The 21,814-nt window shown below is 42.5% G+C and overlaps 1 protein-coding gene across 6 annotated transcripts in view; it reads left to right on the top strand.

Moving 5' to 3' along the window:
* The window catches only part of arhgap12b (Rho GTPase activating protein 12b), a 56,894-nt gene extending 35,474 nt beyond the window's left edge, over nucleotides 1-21,420 (top strand). For 2 of the 6 annotated variants that reach the window (XM_028005154.1, XM_028005156.1), the window contains exons 3-19: nucleotides 5,901-6,173; nucleotides 7,331-7,471; nucleotides 7,578-7,658; nucleotides 8,071-8,193; nucleotides 9,517-9,591; nucleotides 10,920-10,981; nucleotides 11,300-11,381; nucleotides 11,547-11,654; nucleotides 14,734-14,838; nucleotides 14,924-15,022; nucleotides 15,106-15,208; nucleotides 16,016-16,135; nucleotides 16,213-16,311; nucleotides 17,098-17,175; nucleotides 17,271-17,405; nucleotides 18,852-18,957; nucleotides 20,384-21,420. In XM_028005154.1, the coding sequence (XP_027860955.1) occupies nucleotides 5,901-6,173; nucleotides 7,331-7,471; nucleotides 7,578-7,658; nucleotides 8,071-8,193; nucleotides 9,517-9,591; nucleotides 10,920-10,981; nucleotides 11,300-11,381; nucleotides 11,547-11,654; nucleotides 14,734-14,838; nucleotides 14,924-15,022; nucleotides 15,106-15,208; nucleotides 16,016-16,135; nucleotides 16,213-16,311; nucleotides 17,098-17,175; nucleotides 17,271-17,405; nucleotides 18,852-18,957; nucleotides 20,384-20,558 (1,965 nt within the window). In that variant the 3' untranslated portion in view covers nucleotides 20,559-21,420. Of the gene's footprint in view, nucleotides 1-1,217; nucleotides 1,372-5,900; nucleotides 6,174-7,330; nucleotides 7,472-7,577; nucleotides 7,659-8,070; nucleotides 8,194-9,516; nucleotides 9,592-10,919; nucleotides 10,982-11,299; nucleotides 11,382-11,546; nucleotides 11,655-14,733; nucleotides 14,839-14,923; nucleotides 15,023-15,105; nucleotides 15,209-16,015; nucleotides 16,136-16,212; nucleotides 16,312-17,097; nucleotides 17,176-17,270; nucleotides 17,406-18,851; nucleotides 18,958-20,383 lie in introns of those variants that run through there. The other 4 variants (XM_028005160.1, XM_028005157.1, XM_028005158.1 and 1 more) reach the window with 4 other exon arrangements.
* The last annotated feature ends 394 nt before the right edge of the window (nucleotides 21,421-21,814 follow it).

Below are 21,814 nucleotides of genomic sequence, written 5' to 3'. Positions count from 1 at the left end.
GGAGACTCCCACCTGCTCACCAGCAAGCCCCGCTCTGTCCCACCTTCCTCTCTGTGGGCACCACCTGCTGGAAGTAACGGGGAACTGCGGCTCTCGTACCCTGCTGCCCTCACACTGACCTGTGCCGTTTTTTCCACACAGAATAATTTATGGTTTAATTTGCTGTGCGCCGCCTGGAGGAGTGGTTTCTGGTGATGGTACAACAGCAGAGGGTCATTAGTTCTGAATGGGCCGAGGCGAACCTGGTAAGCATCAGGGATGCAGAGAGCTGAACAACAACCTACATGACTCCATTTACAAATCAGTCAGTTCCTTTGTTTTCATCTGCTTTTACATTCTCCATGCAGGGTGTGCCCACACATCCTCCAACTCACATAATGTGCTGTAATGCAGTTCAGCCTGCACCAACCTGTAGTCTGAAAAGGATTGGTCACGGCCATGCTGGCATGTTGCTGCGAACAAGATTAAAGCAGCTCTGTACTGAGCGGCGCATTTCATTCTACCTCTGTCGTTCCATCCATGCTTCATTTATTCTTCCACTCCCGATTCCTCAGGTTCTAATTACTTGTCAGGGGCAGAGGGAGCTGCATCGCAGCTTGTTCTCCTCTGATTGTTTGCCTACAGGAAAACGCTCCGGGCAGAGATCTAGTCATGCTCAATCACAATACCATGTTCTATGATGGCATGGATGGCTGCATGGTTGGATGAAGAGATGGATGGATGCCTGTTTGGATAATAGGTTGGATGCGTGGTTGGATGACGGGATGGATGCGTGGTTGTTCTGCGTGACATTATGAAAACAAAACTGTGATAATATTTCTGAATGTTCCGTGTAAGTTGGCCTTAAAGCATAACTACGACGTTTTGTCCAGCTGAAGCAGTTAGGAGACATCTCTGTTGTCCGTTTTGCAGACGACTGATTCTTTTATTTCAGTTTTCACGTTTTATTTCAGTGGGTGGTAAACTAACATCTACCTCTGTCTCAATATGCATCCTGTTTCTGAAAGAACTTTGAATCTCTCTTATAGTCCTTGTTTAAGGTGAACAACGGCGGCACAATATCAGCGACATTAGTGATTAGTGGTGTGCCTGCACGTCTTTATAAAGGGACCTTGCAACACCACTTCCTCTTGTGTTAAATGTGTGTGTGAAGTAATGAGATCCTTTTCCCCTCTGTCGCAACGAGGTTTAGAGTTTCCTCGCCTCCTCTGCCGGCACATTTCAGAGCATTAGAGAAAACAGAAGTGCGTTTTGCGTCTTGTTTGATGGCCGCCGAGCTTCGCCATGCGCCGGGCGCTCAGCGTGTTCAGGGGCTACCGGAAAGCCGGGGAGGATGATGACGACGTGTTTGTGTGCAGCCCGGGATGCAAGGTGACAACCGTGACACATAGAAATGCTTTTGTGTTTGCAGTTAGCCAGATTGGAAGTGCGCTTTGATGCCCTGCGTCCGTCAGACTGATCCAGAACCAGTCCATATCCCCTCAGGAGTCGCGTCTCTGTGCCGTTCCGGTTGGAGAACCTTTTTTTCCACCTCTTGCAGCCAGCGAAGCCTTTGAATCTCTGAAATCTGTTAAATTGTTTTCCAGGTAGTATTTATGTGCTGCTAACTGAGGCCTGACAGGCTAGAATTAAGGCGGCCGCAGTCTGCCAGCGAAACACTTGATGTTGACATCAATTATTCATTTAGAGAAGGTTCTCCGCCAAGTGTCAGACGGTCTCAGCGTATGGTGTGGACTTCTTTTTCTCATACACAGCCTTCTATTTATACGCTGACTGCAACCTGAAACTAAATGAAGCCGTTTGTGTAGAAACGCTTCGGCTTTGTTACTGTTTTTAACTTTCTTTTTCTCCTCGGCTTTCTGATTTGATTTTGGGCCTAGAACCATTGTGTTGTCACCGCAGCTTACTGTCCAGTCTTAAGTAAACTCTGGAGCATCATTTGGTAACAGTACTGTTACACTATTTTTCTTCTTATTGTAACGATGTATCTCACATTTTGTTCTTCTTCTTACATTATTGTTTCTGCTAAACATTCCACATAGTTTAGGATTTCCTGCAGCTTGCAGATGTTGAATTCTTCGGGGCTTTTTAACATCCTCTTTATTTCCTTTTTGGACTGTGCTTTGCATTGTGCAACAATAAGTGGGATTCTGTCATGTTACTACATTTTGTGCTCCGAAAAACTCAAATTGTTGCCACTATCAAGAGATTTGTAGCACCTTTTCTTTTACAGTCAGCATTTGCTACAACTAAGTTTTTGCTGCTGTAGGACAATAAATAATATTTCTGTTCTATTCATCTAATCTGATTCCAAGCATCAGAGGCCAGAGGCGCTTTCTAAACTCAGCTCTGTATTCTGGTTGTTGGTGTTTAACAGTTTGTATGGATAATTTACATATGTATATATAAACTTTTTTTCATAATCACATCATTTTGTTCGTCTTAATCATTCATCGAGTGATCTTCCCCCTGTTTTACACTGTTTTTGCAATGGATTGTAGAGCATAGAGAATATTGGTATTGGCCAAAAAAACTACAATCAGTGCATCTATAATTTAAATTTTTTTCTAAAAATGGTTGACAATAGAATCAATTAGTATACCTTAAACCTTAAACTTATAAAAACTCATCAGACTTTGACTTATTTAGTCTGTGTACCTTTACCAGAACCGCCGTTGTAAATCTTTGGTGTATCTGCCAAAAATTGACAGATCAGACATTTTAAAAGATCAGTGATCGACCAGAAAACTGACTGACCCAACAAAAAATACACAGCAGGCCCGTTTAGTGTGTGTTTGACTTTTAGATAATAGCCCTACTAAAGCCAGGTTGAATGGAGTCATTTACACCTCGACCTGAACAGAACACACACCATGCCAACAACTACTTGTTAAGTCTCACTGAGTTTCCTTTTATGTCCAGTAATGTAATGTTTTTGCAGCACAAAATAGCCAAAGTACTGTATTAAATGCATGTAGAGACGCCCCTATAAAGGCAGCATGACTAATTTATGAGCTGAAATCATGTGGACACATGTGGTGTGTCATGCTTGTAAACAGTAGTGCTTTGTTCCTGCACACACAGTCGGCCGTGCCTAAAAATGACTTTTAAATTGCTCTGAAAAATATTCTACTTTAGCTTTGGCCTGAAACCGATTCAGGCCCCGCTCCTCATTCCTCTGCGCTCAAACTTGATCATTACCACATTTTATTTTAATCTTAAGTTGTAACGCCAGCGTGCTGCTGATGGATGAGCGCGAGCCCACGCCATTATCTCTCTTTGCTTTGCCGCATCGCTCCGTCTGAGACACAGAGAGAGGCGGCTCTAAAGTGGAAACAGCAGGCCTTCAGCTCCACTCCAGCATGTGTGCAGGATATGAAACGATCATTCATGTGGGAAAATATTCCCGTTATCCCAAAAAGCGTCAGGAAGTCGCATCTGTGTGCTGAAGGCAGTGGATGTTCCTCCTCACCTGGAGCAAACCTGAGGGTGAAGGCGTGGCGCTGACTCAGCGCCCAGGAAGAAAATTGGGATTAAAATGACGCAAATTGGAATTCTGAAAAAAATTCGCTTAACGGAAACAGTTTCGGAACTACTCTCTTTTTGTGATAGGATGAGGTGGGGGGTTTTTTGTGGCCATGTCAAAATTGATTTATTTAGCAAAACTGCAATGTAAACACTTATCTCATGTCACACGAGTCATGTGATCGCAGCCGGATGTGGCCGCTTCCACCAAGGAAATGACGACCAGAAATAGGAGGAGGACGATGGCGGCGGCTTGTTTTTAATGACTTATGACGTGCACAAACTTATTCAGATGTATTTAAAAAAAAAAAAAACTTATTTAACTGAAAAACCACAATTGCACAATTGCTTTTTTTTTTTTCAACATTAGTAGAAAATTGACAAAATTTAGTGTACATTTGTTATGGAAATGCAGTTTAAAACTGAGCACTGCTCCAGAAGCCAAAACATTCTAAACCATATCCATGGAAACGCAGCTTTCTGACATTAATGTTAGAAAGGCGTCTGTGTGTACGCAGTGCTGACTCCATGCAGTCATGTCATTCTGCAGAACCCTCTGCTGCCTTTTCTCTTTAGTGTCTCAAACACTAGAATATGAAGCAGTGGGACTTTATTTGTCCTCAACAGTCCATTGATTTTATTTACTTCTGCTTTGCTGCAAAACATGCTAATATTTTCTATTGTTTGTTGACATTATGTCTTCATCTCCCTCGCAGGATGTCATTTCACAATTTTAGGCAATGCAACAGTTGCTAAGACAAGAGCAGGTTTCTGTCTCCTGCTCTTATGTAACTGGATCTGCTGACTTCCTCTTTGCGCCTTTGGGTCGTGCCCCGCTGGTTCTGTAACACCTGCTCCACCGTCTGCCTTTAAAGGAGATTTTTGGGAGGTGATGTAGCGACTTTGTCAGAATATTTAGCAAATTTGTAGACCAAAAAAAATATCTGTATCGGCCAAAATCAAAATCGGTCAGTTGGGCTTACACCGATTGGTCCCATTTCTGAAAAAGTCAGATTATAATCTTTTGAATCTGGAGTTTAGGTCTACATACTCAATTCACTTTACTTTATTTATATAAGTCCAATTGATAACAAATATTGTTTCGAGACATTCACACACACACACACCCCAATTCAATTCAAGCACATTCCATTTGGTTCTTGTTAACAAACAGTACAATAAGCTCAGTTCATTATTTAAATTAGTTCAAAAAGATTCTATCTAAGGTCTAAATATGGTCAACGTAATAAGTCTGCATTACGTTGCTGTTTACATTTTAAGTTATTCCTAAATTTACGTCTCGCTTAAATCTTCCTCCTCTGCCTTGTGGGATTAGATCGAACATGTTTCTTTTAGCTCTTTGGTGTTTAAGCAGTTTGTAAACCTTTATGCTGCCTGGAACTCTTCACATTTAAACGCTGCCCTTATAAAAATACCACCGTCTGCTCGACCGCTCTGTGCTGATAGATATACGACTGGACACGTTAAGTCCTGAGACCATGTGGCGTCAGAGCTGGACTGAGACGCGTTCTGAGAGCCACATGTGGTGCCTGATGTGATCCAGCAGCTGCCATGCAGGGCCGTCACACGTCATTCCATGACTTTCAAAATAAGAGGCGGAACAGTTGATCCTCTTTCCATGTGTAATGGCACATTCACTTCAACAAATAACTAATTTCCTCTTTTTCTGTAACTCAGGACTTGAGATCTGCTGAGGTTCAGCTGCCTAATTTATTGGTGCATCAAAATGTTTTAATTTTTAGTATCTGTGCCTCATATGGATGTATCTATGTATGTGAGTAAAGGACAAAAATGGACTGTCTAGAATAATTTGTAAAGACAACAAGATCATCAGCACAGAGCAAAGGATGCTGGGAGATTTCTATAAAAAGCATCCCTGTTGCCATAAATCAATGTATCGCGTGATAAATTAAAACCGCTATAATTTCCATTTGCATGATTTATCTTTTTTTTCCTTTTCTCTCTTTCTACCAAAGCCTGGATGATAAAAGTTTTCAGTCTGGTGTTTTGGTCTCAACTTGACTCTTTTTATGAAAAACTATTTTCCTCACAGAGACTTCATTTTGAATAAATTGTATTTGTTGGTTCTGTTGTTTTATTTATTTTTATATTAAAATATCTTCCAGTTCCAGTTTTAAATGTTCATAATAATTTAACGTTTGTTGATCTTTGAGAATTCGTTCTTGCATTATTATGCCATTATTACCATTATATTACTTGAAAAGGGTCTCGAAACAACAGTATTGTTGTTTATTGCAATAAGTTCTGTGACAATTTGTTATCGTGGCACGCCTAACTGTATTTTAAAAACCGATTTTCCAGTCTGATCCCTGTTCTGCTGTCTCCCTCTTCAGACGACGTCTCCTACGGGTCCGGGCCGCTCCGTCTCGCCGGTCTACACCAACCTCCAGGAGCTGAAGATCTCCCAGTCCAGCTTGCCTCCCGTCCCGTCAGGCTCCCCGCTCCATGTCGTGGGCGACTGGGAGACCCACAAGGACCTGAGTGGCAGGTACTTCTACTACAACCGGGCCAGCGGCGAGCGCACCTGGAAGCCGCCGCGCTCCAGAGACGCCTGCAGCAGCACCAGCTGCGTCCGCGGAGACAGCCAGGGCACGGCAGAGAGCGAGGTACTGTTCAGGACAAAAGTGACCTTATACGTACAGATGCACTTCTCACATCTGTTTGTGGAAACCTCTGGAACAATGTAGAACTTTGTATTACACATTTATTACACTAACATTGAAATTTGTGGCTATAATGTGGCTTGTGAAATGTCACATATTAACTTATCCAAACATATGTTTGTAATATATATCAGAGACATTTGTTACTTATAGACAAAGTTTTATATGTTTCTAGATGAAAACTTTGTGGTGAAAATGTTCTTGTGGTTTCTGAATGAAAGGAAATGAGAGAACCTTTGATGTGGGGGAAATTATGGCTTCCTGTCGGGTTGTTTGTTCCTGACAAATCATCCAACACTGCCCCCATGTGGTGTAATGACGCACTGCAGCAGGATTTCCACATGCAGGAGGTTTAAACCAAGCAGCTGAGTGAAGATGGCCCAAATAGGCGTCAAATGTTTGTGCAGCAAAAAATTGCATTTGTGCCGCTATTGTTTTAAAGATATTAATAAATGTTGCTAGAGGTCACCAAAGGTCAGTCAGCCAGTCCACATTTACAAAACCAAAGCAAATACGGTGTCAATCGACTGTGCTGCATTTGTACAGCAAAAAGTTTTTGTCTGTGTTCTCTTTAATATTTGTTTCTAGAGGTCATGTTGACAAAATCAAACAAAACTGATTAGAATATTTTTTATGTTTGCTACATATTTTTGTATCTGTTGATTGACACAAAACTTGCTTGATTTTGTAAATGTGGACTGGACAGTTGACCTTTGATGACCTCTGGAAACATTTATTAATATTTTTAAAATGAAAGTGACACAAACAAAAAAAAGTTGCTGCCCGAACCTTTGACACCAAAGTTTCCAGAGGTCATCAAAGGTCAACTAAAATCAATCAAAATGTGGTGTCACATTTTGACACCACATTGTCAAATGAAGCACAACCACGCATTTGTGCGTGGTCTGCTCAAATGTTTGATACCAGTTTCATTCGATTTGAAGAAGGTAGAGGGGGCGTGGCTTCACTAAGCTGTCATTCTCTGACCACTGATGTAAGAATTAAAGATGGCCTTTCACCTGCATGTCTAAAAATCAACCAATCACATTCACCTCCTGCTCCAGTTACCATTTATTTGTGTTCTCTTTCATCCTGCTCAGCCGCTGTCCTCTGAGGAGAACTGCCACAGCACACACTCCAGCCAGTCGGACAGCCAGTACGGGTCGCCCCCTAGAGGCTGGTCAGAGGAGCTGGACGAACACGGACACACCCTCTACGTGTCCGAATACACACAGGAGAAGGTGGGAAACTCTCTGCACGCACACACACTGCTCGTTCTAGCCCTTAGCATAGCGTTAGCTCGCACTGTTGCTGCTGCCGGACGCTGAGCTCTGTTTGTATCCGCAGTGGGTCAAACATGTGGACGAGCAAGGCCGGCCCTACTACTACAGCGTCGACGGATCCAGGTCAGAGTGGGAGCTGCCAAAGGTGAGATTAGCTCGTTAGCACCAGCCGCTTCACTTCCTGTGGATTAAAGCGACAGTTACATCATTATCCCTGTTTCCCCCCCGCTGTTGGTGTGGATCCGTTTAGAGAGTTGTAATAGGATGAGAGGTTAAAGTTCACAGAAAATAGTTTGGGGTGGGCTATTTGTGTCTTCACTCCTGCTAATCTGGAGCACATCGAGCAGAGCTTCTGATTGGTCGTTTTAACAAACAGTAGAGTGACTGTGCTCACATTCAGAGTACCATACTAAATCCCTGTCGTTGGTGACGCTCTCTGGGTGTGTGTCTGATGCTGCTGTGGGTGCTCAGAGGAGAGGTAAAGTAGCTGGAACCCTTTGGAGGAAACTTTCTGTGAACATTTAATGAGCTGTAACCTATTTTCTACATCCCTGCAGTACAACATCTCTCCTCTGTCTGGAGAAGTTCCTAAGAGTCGGAGTTTGGAAAGGAAGCAGCCAGACCCCATCGTCCTCACCAAGTGGAGGCACAGCACCTACGTCTTGGACCTCAACGACAAGGTAACGGGTGGAGGGGTCAGCAAAGGTCAGAATCTGAGAACTGCTGATGTTTTCACATCAGATGTTTAGACTCTGAGTTCTGTTTTCTCATTTTACTGTCTGTTTGAGATTATTAGGAGAACAGAATACGAATGACATATTGCACTAAGGAGCAAGATGTTTGGCTTTTTAATAACACCAAGTAAAGATGGAGGCATGGTGATCATGTGAAGTGTGCTGACATTTAAAAAAAAAAAGGCGTTATGCCTAAAAACGGGTTTCACCAATCCATGTCTTTTCACTTACCGATACCGATATCTGCATGTGGATATCTGTCGATACAGATTTTATATTTGTACCAATGAATGCAGGTATGTTTGAAAACACAACTTGAGGCAAGAAAAGGAAGTTGGAAGAACAGGAAATCCTGTTAACAGGCAAAAAAACTCACAGTGAAAACAAATATACAACATAAAGAGTTCCAAATAGACTGTTGGTATTTAGTAAATCCAGAACAGATCCCCAGGAAGGATAAGGAGACTATTTCCAAATAAAAAAGCTGCTATTTATTTATTTTCTCTGTTTTATAATATTTTTCAGTTTTCTGCTGTATGATATGCTGTTGGATGATGCTTTAAAGTTGTTGAAAAATTGTTGTTAAATCAAATAAAAATCAACACAAATTAAGAATACTGGTTCCTGTAGCAGCTAATAGTCAAGGTATAAATCAAAGCAGGGTAGCGTAAAGAAAAATTTCACCCCTGGAGGCTAAACTGTAACCTTGGCTGTTAGTATTCAGTCCTTCATTTTCTACTACTGATGCTGGTTGGTCATTGAGATAAACAACTCCTTGGTAATCTCTTTAGCTTTCATGTTGCCTAGTGGATGTTTACCTTGTGTTTGGAATGACTCCAGACAGGATTCCTGATGGCTCCTTCCTGTCTGTATGCCACCTGGTTAAATAGATCATCAGGCTCTTTATTGTGATGCTTCTTTAAATGTTTAAGTTAGTTGCGCTACTGGTTGCGTTCAGTCTCTTATTAACGGCTCATTCATTCTAATTCAGTGTCTTTCAGAACAAATGAAAGTACAGCATGAATTCAGGCTCTGCAGCAAACATGACTGAGTTGCTTAATAAAGCCTTACACAGAGTAAAAGCACATTCCCTTGCTCTTACTCCACATTGTTTTACTTAAAACCCTAACCTTCCTTTTTTTACCCTGATTAACAACAAGTCCTGATTGTCCTCCAGGTTTTCTCGTCCTCACTAACCTCACACCATTCTGTCTTCTAGTCGGTTGCTAGTTTTCCAGCCTCTCATCATGTTGTACCTTGTGTTGGTAGGAATGTGCTTTGGCGCCCAAGCTGAGCTCTCCAGATTCTGACTCCTGCCCATCATCTCCTAAACACCCTTCAACCGTTAGTATCCCCGCTCTCACAGCATGCTGCATCTGCTTTCACTGCATCCTTTGTCACTGCATTTGCTCTCACTGCATTTGCTTTCACTGCATTCGCTATTGCTACATTTGGTCTCGCTGCATTCGCTTTCACTGTATATGTTGTTACTGCACCTGCTTTCACTGCATACACTCTCACTGCTCTCCTCTACTGCATGTCACATCTGTGCTCTAATTGCATCCAGGCTAACATCATCTCTTAATCTCTTAATAGCTTCTTCTACTCCAAGAAACTAGAGACAGTGAGAAGTTCTGTGTGAAAGGAGCCATGAGAAACACTTACAGGGCCCGCTACATTACTTCTGCTTCTGATATGTTGTCACACTTTTTATGATCAAGATAATGATAACCTCAGTAAATACGGACAGCAGTTTTCATTTATTAAAGAGTAAAGGTTTTCCAGAACAGCATGGCTTTGTGAGAAAGTAAACTTTACAGACGGATCCCAATTGATCCTGGTTATTAAACAGTGCTGTCAAGTTCAGTTTCTTATTCAAATTGGATCAAATACTTCTAGCAGTGTCCTGGTTTCAGTTTTCTGAGGACCTGGCTCAGTGTGAACCACCGTTCGCCACAACCAACAGGGGGTTTGAGAAGACGGCATACACACACACACACACAAAGAACCAAATGCTGAACAAGGAATACTTTCTGTGTTAAGGAAAAATTCAGACACTCTTCTGTCTTCTTTTGTGTCCTAATGGTTGAGTCGTTGTCGCCCTCTTAGAGCAGTTTTGGTTTGCCACACATTGTTTGGAAGCTTCACTGATGCTCCATGTTGTTAATAATGACTCTCACTGCGTTTCACTGCAGTCTCAAACTCTTAGAAATGTTTTTTTTTTCTTTTTTTCCAGACTGATGGATGTCAGTAACTCAACTTTAATAAATGACCCCATAATTTTAAAAACTGTGCTCTGTATTTCCTCTGGTTATGGTGGATCATTATAGTGTGGAATATAAAGAACGGCTTCTGTTAAGTGAATTTTATTAAGTGCTTCAAAGTTTAGAAAATACAATATTTATATGACAAATATTTTGCCCATAATTGTACATTTTGCTATTCAGTCCAAAATATACATTTAGTCCTTTTTGATCAGCGCTCTGTAACTCAGCCTAATGCACTTGCTAAAGCAGCTTTAAATGCTGCCATCTGCTGGTAAAAATCAGACATGACATGCCTCGCCAGCAGATTGAAACCCTGCATGCTTTTGCTTTGAGCTTGTAAAGCCTCAGGACATTTATCTGGTTAACGTTCACAGGCTTGAACTGTTTCTGTTTGTTCCTCTTCAGCCCTCGGAGAAGTGTGGAGTCCTTAATGTCACCAAAATCACAGAGAATGGAAAGAAGCTCAGGTTGGACACAAGTGTTTATTAACCAGAAAACTATTCAAAAGTTTCTACTCCCTTTGAACTTTTTTATATTCTGTTGTGTTACAACCACACATTTGTATGGACTGTGTTGGGGATTTCATGTGACATGTGGGGAAACGTGGAAGAAGAGGCCAAAGCTGATTATAAGGCCTGATTATCATCCTGAAACAGCCCAGACAGGCGGTGACAGCATCATGTTAGGTTTGGTGGTTGTGGCATGACAGAGTGCAGCAGAGTTCAGCGGGTGTGAATACTATTGCAGGGCAGAGTACCGTACTGTGTTGTTGTTTTGTCTGACAGGAAGAACTGGACATCTTCCTGGACCGTGCTGCAGGGTTCCTCCCTCCTGTTTGCCAAGGGCCAGGGCGCCAGCACCAGCTGGGTACGTAACCGTCAGCTCACCACAGCGGCTCCCTGGCCGTTCATCTCCGTGACAACGCTCTCCTGGTTCTCTCTGAGTAATCACCTGTCTTTTGAGCCGTCTGTTGCTGTGAAGTGTCGTCTGTTCATGCCTCTTCTCTGCTCTCCTCTCCTCTCCTTTCTGAAGTCATACTACCGCAGCGGCTCCATCCCGGAGCTGCTCCTCACTCTCCTTAGCAGCTGGAAGCGCTCGGTCAAGCCCCGCCCCGCCGTCTCCTATGTGACGGCTGTTGCCGTATGTCCCTCCCACCCCCATCTCAGCATGAATTGGCGCCTCCTTGTGTCCTCCTTAGTGTGTCATGGCCCCCTCCCTAAAACAGATTAATTTGTGTGTTTGAGGCCCTTGGCTTTATCTCATTTGACTGTAATTACCCAAATGCATTAATACAAAGTGAAAGAGCCCTACAAGGCATGCAACACCTGTCTAACCTTAGTGTGAAGCGCAGTGGCTCTTAATGGCATCTATAAAGTGTTTCCACATATGATGGGACAAACATCCTGCATGGTTCATGTAAAAAATACAAACTTCTACCAGAGGAACGTCCACATCCTTCAACTGATGCTCTTTTGAAGAGGCTTTTGATTCAGTTTCAGCTTTCGGTTCTCTTGAGTGTCCAAGTGATGAATTTGAGATTTTCCTCAAGATTGCTGACTTGTACAATACAAATCAATGCAACTACAAAATAAGAGACTACAAAGGAATGAAAAACTCTTTATATTGAAGTATTAGTCAGGAGTATTCTTCCAGTGTGGGGTTTGCACTGATCGATTTGCTCCAATTTTCTTGATTTTGGGCGATTATCCAATAAGTACATGAAAAACCAATCTTATCCATTAATCCTATCTACCCTCAAAATCAGTCACTGTTCCCTATTGCTCTGCTATGAGAGAGGATGGACTAACAGACCCCACCCACCAGCTCATATCAACATGTTTAACAATAGTCACCCCAATGTTGCCGACTTAGCAACTTGGTTACTATATTTAGCAACTTTTCACACTCTCTAGCTGAATAAGATTGGAAAATTGAAGGTGTATTGTGACTGTAAAAGATCTGACTGTGTTGGTTAGAAAATATTTATTGGCCTTTTAATGATCGGTGATCAGCCTGAAAACTGCAATCGGTCCACCTCTACAACACACCATATCCACAGTGGAACATGGTGGTGGCAGCATCATGATCTTGGCTTACAATTGACAAGCTGGGTTTTATGTTTTTATTAAAGCAGGGGAAGTTATGAACAGTTCCACACAGCAGTCAACACCTTCAGGTGTCTCCTTCAAAGATGAAGCAGAAGATGGAATACATTTGAATTAAAGTATGGAATGGCCTAGCCAAAGTCTGGTAAATCAGTGAGATCTCCAATAGAGAGCTGTGGACAGGATGTCCTTAAAATCAGATCTAGGACCGTTGGAGGTAAACCAACGGTCAAAATGTGAGATTGTGCTCAACCAGAGCAAACTGAGAGCTGAAACCGAGTCAGGAGGTTCTTCTAACTACACAGTATCAGTTAAAGGAAGCAAGTTAATTAACACGACTTTTTTCTATCCATATTTTTATTCTTTTAATGAGATTTGGTTGGTTTTTGTAAATTGTACTGGAAAACTGTCACATTGTTTGTAGACGTTTAAGGTGGTTTATCTTAATCTCGTTTATTTAAAGCACATTAACCTGGTATTTGAACAGCAGTGTTTGCTCTTAAAAGCCACTTCACCCGGTCACTAAAGCTCACTGGTCATGCTTTGGTTCACCAGTTACTGGAATAGTGCAGAGAAAAACCCCTGTAGAGGTTTTCTCTTGGCTTCTGGTGCCATGTTCAGTAAATGGTTTCTGCAGATGGAGACCAATAGTTGGCTTGGTACTCAGCACTTTGGGAAAGTATTCACACCGCTCAGACTTTTCACATTTTGTCACCCTTTCACAACAATATGTATTCAAAGCAGTGCATCATTGAGAAGTAGAAGGAAGATGATGCATGGAACTAAAGCTTTTTGCCATAAGGACCCTGAAAGTGCCAAAAAATAATTATTTTTCAAATTTTAGTAAAATTTTTTATCTGCTCACCAATAAACTAAACAAGTAGTCTTATTTTGAAGGACAATGATCTGAAATGATATAGTCATGTAGAACCAAAACATAGAAAGGAGACTCTAAGTTCACCTTAATAAAAGGAATGTTGAATATGTTTGGCCTATGGAAACAAAAAAAATTATATTCTAATCAACAAAACCAGGATTTATGAAAGTCTTTCTTTAACAACAACAAAAAAATAATAGTTACACTTAAATGAGTTTAATTACTTAATTAAAATTAAACTCTGAAACAATCATATTTGCTCTCTAAGTAAAAGTAGATATTGTGCTCCTACTTACTATTAAGTTTAACAAAAACCAAGTAGCCTGATTATGAAAAGAATAATACTTTGTGTTGTACATAACATGTTTCATCTTACGAAGTCTTCAGTTTGGTCAAATGTATGCCATTCTTGTATCAATGAATGTAACACATTTTATTTCCGACACGCTCTCACAGAAATCTCAAAGTTTTACAATCAGAACATTCTTATACATTAAGACAGCAGCAACAACAAACAAGGATCATAAAATACCATACAGTTATGGTCAATGCGTACAAAACAATCAGTCCAAGGGCTGCAAATGGCCCCCGGGCTTCGCTTTGGAAACCCCTGACTCAGAAGTATCAGAGGAAAGGACTGGGAATAAAATACGTGGCACACTTTTCAGATTTGCAAGTGCTAAAAGAAAATAAAAGCCATTTTCCTCCCAGTTCACAATGTGCTCTGCTTTGTGTTGGTCTATAACAAATAATCCCAATAATACTGATTAGCTTTTGCTTGGAATGTGACAAAATGTAAAAATATTCTAGGGCTGGGAATGGATTTGCAAGGCAGTGCAGCAGTGTAGAGCATGACTTATGCTAACAAACACTAACTACATGTGGAAGACAGTCCAATGGTAAAATCCCAACTGAAATTGGTCTAATTTGTGAGCCAAGTTATTAAATGCTTGGTGTTGTAGATTTTTTTCCCACTTAACAATAAAAGTGAATGTGAGATATGGAGGGAAATGTCACTTCGTTTGTCCAGTAATGCAACGGTTTATGGTGTGCTTTTGCTTTGTGTGGAATGTTGAGCAGAAACGATACCCTGAGGAGCTGCATCCCATCTTGGACCCAAACTTTCCCCTAATCCCGTTTCTTTACCTCTAATTGGACTAAATCCTGCCGGAAACACTAACATGTTCTGTCGTATCCGCGCTTCAGCCTCATTCTGTATCCCAACTTTCTATTCCAGAAATTTGGCAGCAACCAGTCCAAGCCTGAGTTCACGGTAGATCTGCGCGGAGCATCGGTGGAGTGGGCTTCCAAGGAGAAGTCGAGCAAGAAACATGTCATCGAGGTATCCGTAGCAGGACCCGCCAGATTCCACTTTCTCGTTTGTGTCTGAAATCCAGCTTTGACTTGCGACGGTTTCCCTCTTTCAGCTGAAGACCCGTCAGGGCATGGAGCTGCTGATCCAGTCCGAGATAGACAGCGTCATCAACGACTGGTACCGGGCCCTCACAGAGACCGTCAACACTCATGTGAGTGCTACTCATACCTGAATCTAGGTTTCAGTCGCAGCAAACACCGGCTCAAATGAAAACTGATGTCTCCTGTGGGCCAGGCGTGGGAGTCTGATGAAGCCATCGAGGAGGACATGCCCGAGTCTCCGGGCGCTGAGAAACAGGACAAAGAGAAGGACCATCGGGACTCCAAGAAGATCAGAGGTGAGTCGAACTGAAAGGCCCAGCAAGGTCGGACTGAAGTAGATCTATCCATGTTTGTTTTCACGCCCACCGTTCAAAGTCCACAAAACATACACAGTGTACATCATGTTGTTTTGTCATACAGTATGTGTGGTTTACAACAGCATAGGAAGCAGCGATCATGGCAGAATATTGCGAGTTCACAAGTTCCTAGGAATAATAATGAGTGATGAGCTGCAACATCTCATGTTTCACTGTTATTGGAAAAAAAATAAAATAAAATTTGCCAATGAAACCCCCATCAGAGCAGAACCAAGGAGGGGAAAGTTTGATGGTTTGGTCCAACAGTACGTACTTCCTCATGGCCTCTGACTATTCTTCCTCAAAACTATCCATCCACTCTCTGGCTGAAAAACCAGCTTCTTGAAAGTTGAGTAGTTGGGACTTTTTTCTGCATAAACAAACACACCCACAAAATTCTGATTAGTCACACAGAGAGGGGGACAGAAAAGTTCTTGTGACAAGAAGAGGTGGACCATGTGTGGCAGAGAACAAAATTACAACATTTTTATCACACAACTGCGACAATGAGAACCGATTTTGGTAGTTTGGCTCGACCATGCGGAGCCCTTAAGACCAACAGGATTGTCCCGACTGCAGAATAAATTCCCCACTGACTGAATATGTATGAAAGCAACAGAAAACTTGTTTATGGCACATTTCTTTAAATCTCTAGTGCTATTATACTATTCTTTCTGATGTCAACTGCCCAAATGACAAACTGCTCCTATTTACACCTCGTGTCTCTGCCCTCCTGTATCTCCTCAGTGATGAAGAACTCCATCAGTATGGACTCATCGGACCAGAAAAAAACCAGGATGAAGCTGAAGAAGTTCCTGATAAGGCGACCCACCTATCAGGCAGTCAGAGACAAAGGGTACATCAAAGGTGAGCATCCAGGATGCGTTCTAGGAACCAGTGTACTCCACTCCCACCGCTATAAGCTACTGTCTGTCTCTCTACAGACCAGGTGTTTGGCTGCAGTCTGAGCAGTCTGTGTCAGCGGGAGAACACGTCGGTACCCAACTTCGTCGAGATGTGCATCGACCACGTGGAGAACACAGGTACAGGCATCCAGGACGAGATGTTTAAACCACGCAGACACACACACACACACACACACACACACGCCCACACACAGTGCCACCTAGAATTCATCCGACTGTTCCTTAATCTGTCCGCACCACACCTGGAGAGGAAGTTTAACCTGTCTAGGGTGTAGTAATGGACATTTCTTTAACAGAACTCAAAACAACAGAATTCAAATCATCTGAGCACTTCTGACCCAGTAAGAATCAATTTTAACCTCTTTTCTTTTCTTCTCTTATACCAATATGTTGAGTTAAAATAGCGTCTAAAAAACTTCACTATGTGATATTTGTAACATTTATACAGCATCAGAGAACACACAAAGATCTAGTGGCTTGCTAGTATCTAACTTTTTCAACCTTCTACATTTCTCCTTCAGTTAAGAAGACATCCAGGTTTCCACTCATCTGTATTCATTCAGATAAAATGGTTATAAGCTGCTTAAATAGACTCCAGCTTTGGGTTCTCCTTTAGGTTTTGCTCGGTTGTATTGAAAGCAGAACTCTGCTGCTCTAGTATCACATCTAGTGGTGTTCTGAGGGAACATATGTTTGAAAGGTCCAGATGTCTCTGGAAGCCCATACTTCAAAGCCCACGCTTTCAGAACTTGGTGGACTGATGGGAGCAATCTGTTGACTTCACACAAAATGCTCCTGGATGAAGGAGTTTGCCGTTTCTCAGTTTCAGGATGAAAAGCAGATTAGTTTTTGAGTAGGTTCATCATGACTCAGCACATTTTGCTCTTTCTCCCACCTGTGCAGGTCTCAGTGTTGATGGCCTGTACAGAGTGAGTGGGAACCTGGCGGTGATCCAGAAGCTCCGCTTCGCTGTGAATCACGGTAAGGCCTGGTGCGGCTCCTCTGGACCTCTGGTGTATGCTGTGGAGAACCTGCCTGGGATCAGTGACTTATTGATCGTCTCCTCCTTGTGTCAGATGAGAAGGTGGACCTGAACGACAGTAAGTGGGAGGACATCCACGTCACGACCGGCGCTCTCAAGATGTTCTTCAGGGAGCTTCCTGAGCCTCTCTTCACATACGGCTCCTTCAACGACTTTGTGAACGCCATCAGTAAGTGACTTATAACGGCATCAGACACTCTGAGGGTGGTTTCACACCTCTTAGTCCGGTAGATTTGGTTAAATTGGGAAAGTAGCAAAAATACAATATGAGTTATATTTTCATGCTGGCACAGTTTGATTTCTTTGAGAAACCCGCTTACCTCCTTGTCTGTGTTGGCGCTGCAACAACCACCACTGAAGGAAACAATATAACTTCTGAAGACACCGAGTGCAACTTCCTTCTTCAGGAAGTTTGAAATAAATGGAGTATCATTGGTTTCCATGGTTGTAGGATTTCTTTTTGTTAAATGTTCCGAACAAATACTCTTCAACATGTGTGAGACATTGCTAGGTATATGGGATTGTGTAGGTTGCATTTACCCAGAATGCCCTGTGCTGTGGTCCACTTCCTGCTTTTCTCTGGGTCGTTTGGTGTTCACATATGCATTTGAACCAGACCAGAGTTTACCTCAACTGAACTGAGGCCGAGGTTTTCAGACAGACCACAGTTTTGTTTTTTAAGTCCGCAACAGAATTCAGTTATGCATTCAAAGCTCCACAAGCGAACCGGACTTTCTAGGCAGATGGACTGGAGTTGGATTAAAGTGGACTAAACAGGGCTGGTGTGAACACACCCTCAGTGTCTTCAGCATATTTTCATCGTCCCTGAATGTTTTCTCTTTACAATCTCAGCTGTCGTATGTTTTTGGATTTTATGTGACTGACAGACAAAGTAGTTCATTATGTTAAGCACATTATCAAGTACAAGTCTGAAAAGTGTGGCTTGGATTAGTTTCCAGGTACTGAGTCAAAACTTTGTAGAACCACCAGTTAAAGCTGCAGGTCTTCAGGGAAACGTCTACATGCACATATACAGCTCACTTAGATTGAGGAAAGATTCTGATTTGGGTCTGCACTTTAACTAGGCCACTCCAACACGTAAATATGCTTTGATCCAGCTCTGACTGTATGATTAGGTTGTTAGCCTTCACCCGAATTAAAGTCTTCATCAGGGTTTCCCTCCATCCAGCTCCATCGTTCCTCTCATCATCTCTGACCAGCTTCCCCAAGCATGATGCAGCTAACACTATGTTCCACAGAGGGGGCGTGTTCTGGATAATTAATCATTAATTTGCTAATTAGGGGATTTATGAAGGGGAATGGTAGCACTGGAGTTTAATTTTGGGTATTTGACTAAAAGGGGTTGAAATGGTGCCACATTGTATGTGCAATTTTAAAAAACCTGGATTATTTTCCTTCCACTTTTTGTGTTGGTCAGTCAGATAATATTCCAATAAAAAAAGATGGAATGTGACTTTAGCAAGGTACTTTAATCGTGAAAGAGCTGAAGTCAGCACCGTTTATCCTTTTAATGACGTTTTAGTTTGTAATGTACCCACAAGAGGGCGCTTCTGAACTGTTTGTTTAGTTTTTTTTGTCTGTTTGTGTGCCTCAGAATGCTCTGACTATAAACAGCGTGTGAATTCAGTCAAGGACCTGATCAAGAAGTTGCCAAAACCCAACCACGACACGATGCAGGCCCTGTTCAGACACCTGCGCAGGTAAGCCCCGCCCCCACAGACCACAGCTACACCATGCGTCCCGTCACCTGCCGGAAATAAGACGGCTAAACCCCCGCTGCTCCTCCTCTCAGAACACACACACACACACACTGCAGCTGGCGTGTATTCTTAGCCCGGCGGAGCCACCGGCTACATCAGACGCTCACAATGACATTTGCTGCGTCCCAATTTGCATTTATATGGCGCTGTGTTTGCTGTAATTCAGCACCTAGGAAGTAGGTGTTTCTCTGTGAAATTTATGGCGTGACATTCAGCACATGAAGCGGATGTTTACGTACATCGGCAGGCGGATTTAATTTGCCTTTTTTTCCCCTTCCCTTCCATGAATATGTTATTGTTTTGAGCATCTGCATGCAGGGATGTAGATTCTATTTAAAAAAGGCTATTATGTTTTAGCCTGCAGCGCTCCGGAGCGTTTGTTTGCCTCCACGCTCCATCTACAGCCCTGAGGCTGTGTGTGAAGGCAGCCATGTTGTTTTTCTACATAAATCTAAACTAAACCCAAAGAACCATCAGACAGATTCACTTAAAGCCACTGGAGACAAATCTAATTTCTATATTTGCTCCCATTCTAACCATTGATACATATCACTGCATTGGATGTCACGTAATTGACTTGTGCCCCACACAGGCTGTGGATTAAGTCGCGAATATTGGTGGTCAGGAAAATGACTCAAAGAATCTGAAAAAGAGACGCAACGTTTTGCTATTAATTGTCAACATTATGACGGTTCTGGGGTAGCACATTTCACAGGACGGTAAAATGTTCTAATAAAAATACATAAGTATACATACATATACTGTATGTATGTATGTATGCATGTATGTATAGAGAGAGAGAGAGAGATCAGTTACGCTATCTTGACTTTGACAACCTTATCATGTAGACGTGTGTACATGCGACCCACCCTCCAACTCTGTCAGATCAGTAGAGCAGGCCTTTAAATGAGCCAGTCAAGCACCGCTGTGTTCACATGACCACTTATTAATAATCACAAAACAAACATCATGCCTGAAAACATAATACTGGAACAGTGTTTTCAGATTTGTATTTTTTTTTGTATGGGGAAATGTTTTTGTGTTTTCCTCCTGTTGCACTTAAACGTAACCGTTGCCCGGTCAGCTAGCAGAGTTGTTGTCAGTCGGTTGCCATGGCAACAAGCATGAGCGTAGATGAAAGCGGACACATGGATAGAGAAAAAGCAGATTTCGGGCAGTTTTGATCTTCCCTGTTTTACTGGCATTATTTTCCTTTCCTGTAATCTCTCAGAGTTGAATAAATTACAAATACTGGACTAATTACCTGATTTAATACACGGTGCTGAAGGTGCTAGCGATAGCGGCTAATAGGTGACGACCAGCCCAGTGATACATATGGATGGCTCTAACTCTCCTCCCTCTGCAGGGTGATCGAGCACGGAGAGGCCAACCGGATGACCACCCAGAGCGTGGCCATCGTGTTCGGGCCCACGCTGCTGCGGCCCGAGACGGAGACGGGCAACATCGCCGTCCACATGGTCTACCAGAACCAGATCGTGGAGCTGATCCTGCTGGAGTACGAAGGCGTGTTTGGGAGGTAGAAGAAGAAGAAGAAGAGCGTTGCCGGGTTTCCCAAACAGACTTCTGTGCCGTTTCCTGAACAACGCTGTGGACCAAGCAGCTGGGAGGAATAAAAAAGGAAAATAATAATAACAGTTTACAAAAGTGTTGCACTTACAAAGAATCTGGGGATGAATTTAGGAATGAAAATAGATGTATAGATGTTGCCCGTTTTTTTTTTTTTTTTCAGTTGCCATTCCTGCTGCGAGGAGCGGGCGGTTGAGAGAAAGGCTTTCAGAGTGTTGCCGTGGTGACGTGTGTGAGTCGGTGAATTTTGAGTGTTTACACTGGATCTTTGGTGGCCAGTCTTTGGAATCAGAACCGGACGCTCCATTTTGAACTCCAGGTGGGACGGAATCAGGAAGGAGCTGGCATCATGTCCGCCTTTCAGAACCGGGTCAGTTCTGTGTGAGGGACTCGTTCTGTTTGCTTTTTAACAGTGTTAGCCATAAACTCTGCGGCCTCCTCCCGGACCGGACCTTCGCATAACGGAGCAGATCTCCTCGTCATTAAGCTAGTGTTGCAGCGGACGCCGTATGGATGCCCTCCAACACGTTGCCGAGCGTTTGTACAGAGCATTGTTGTAAAAAAGAAAAAAAGGGGGGGAAAAAAATCAAACGTCCCTGTGACTGAGGTGTGTATGCTTTGACGGTGAACCAGTGGAAGATTGTGAATTTAAATATTTAAAAAAAGCATCAATTGTGAGTGGAAAAAGCTCACAATTGATGACTAGTAGTTCTGTGTGTGAGGTGTTTGTGCATGGTCAGCTGCACACTTTGAATGTAATTTTCCGGCTAACTGCTGTTTGTGAATTGCTATGTCTAATAAAAGAGACAAACTAAATGTGGGGGTGTGTTGAAGCTGGTTGTTGGTGTCGAGCTTAAAGTCTTTTTCATTTGTGGTGCACCAAGGAATTGGACCGACACGTAAACGTGAAACCAATTTTATCCATCAGTCTCATCTTCCTCTGCAGTTCTGAAAATCAGCCACAGCTCCGTCCAGCAGGTCTCCACTGCACATATGTTATTAAAAATTGTCACCCAATTATTGCCAAATGAGCCACTTTATTGCTATTTTTAGCAACTTTTCAGACTTAAGAAATTTGTATCTGTGTGTTAGTCATTTTAAAGATTGGTGATTGACCATAACATTGCAATTGGTGCACCATCACCTCATCTCTATTATAAGTGGACTGATCACAGTAGAAATGTTGGAGTATTTTGAAAACTGTACATGT

The sequence above is a fragment of the Xiphophorus couchianus genome, chromosome 21 (assembly GCF_001444195.1).
Source record: "Xiphophorus couchianus chromosome 21, X_couchianus-1.0, whole genome shotgun sequence".
Taxonomy (NCBI): domain Eukaryota; kingdom Metazoa; phylum Chordata; class Actinopteri; order Cyprinodontiformes; family Poeciliidae; genus Xiphophorus; species Xiphophorus couchianus.
The sequence above is the reverse complement of the archived record's forward strand: the minus strand, read 5'-3'. Positions and strand labels throughout refer to the sequence as shown.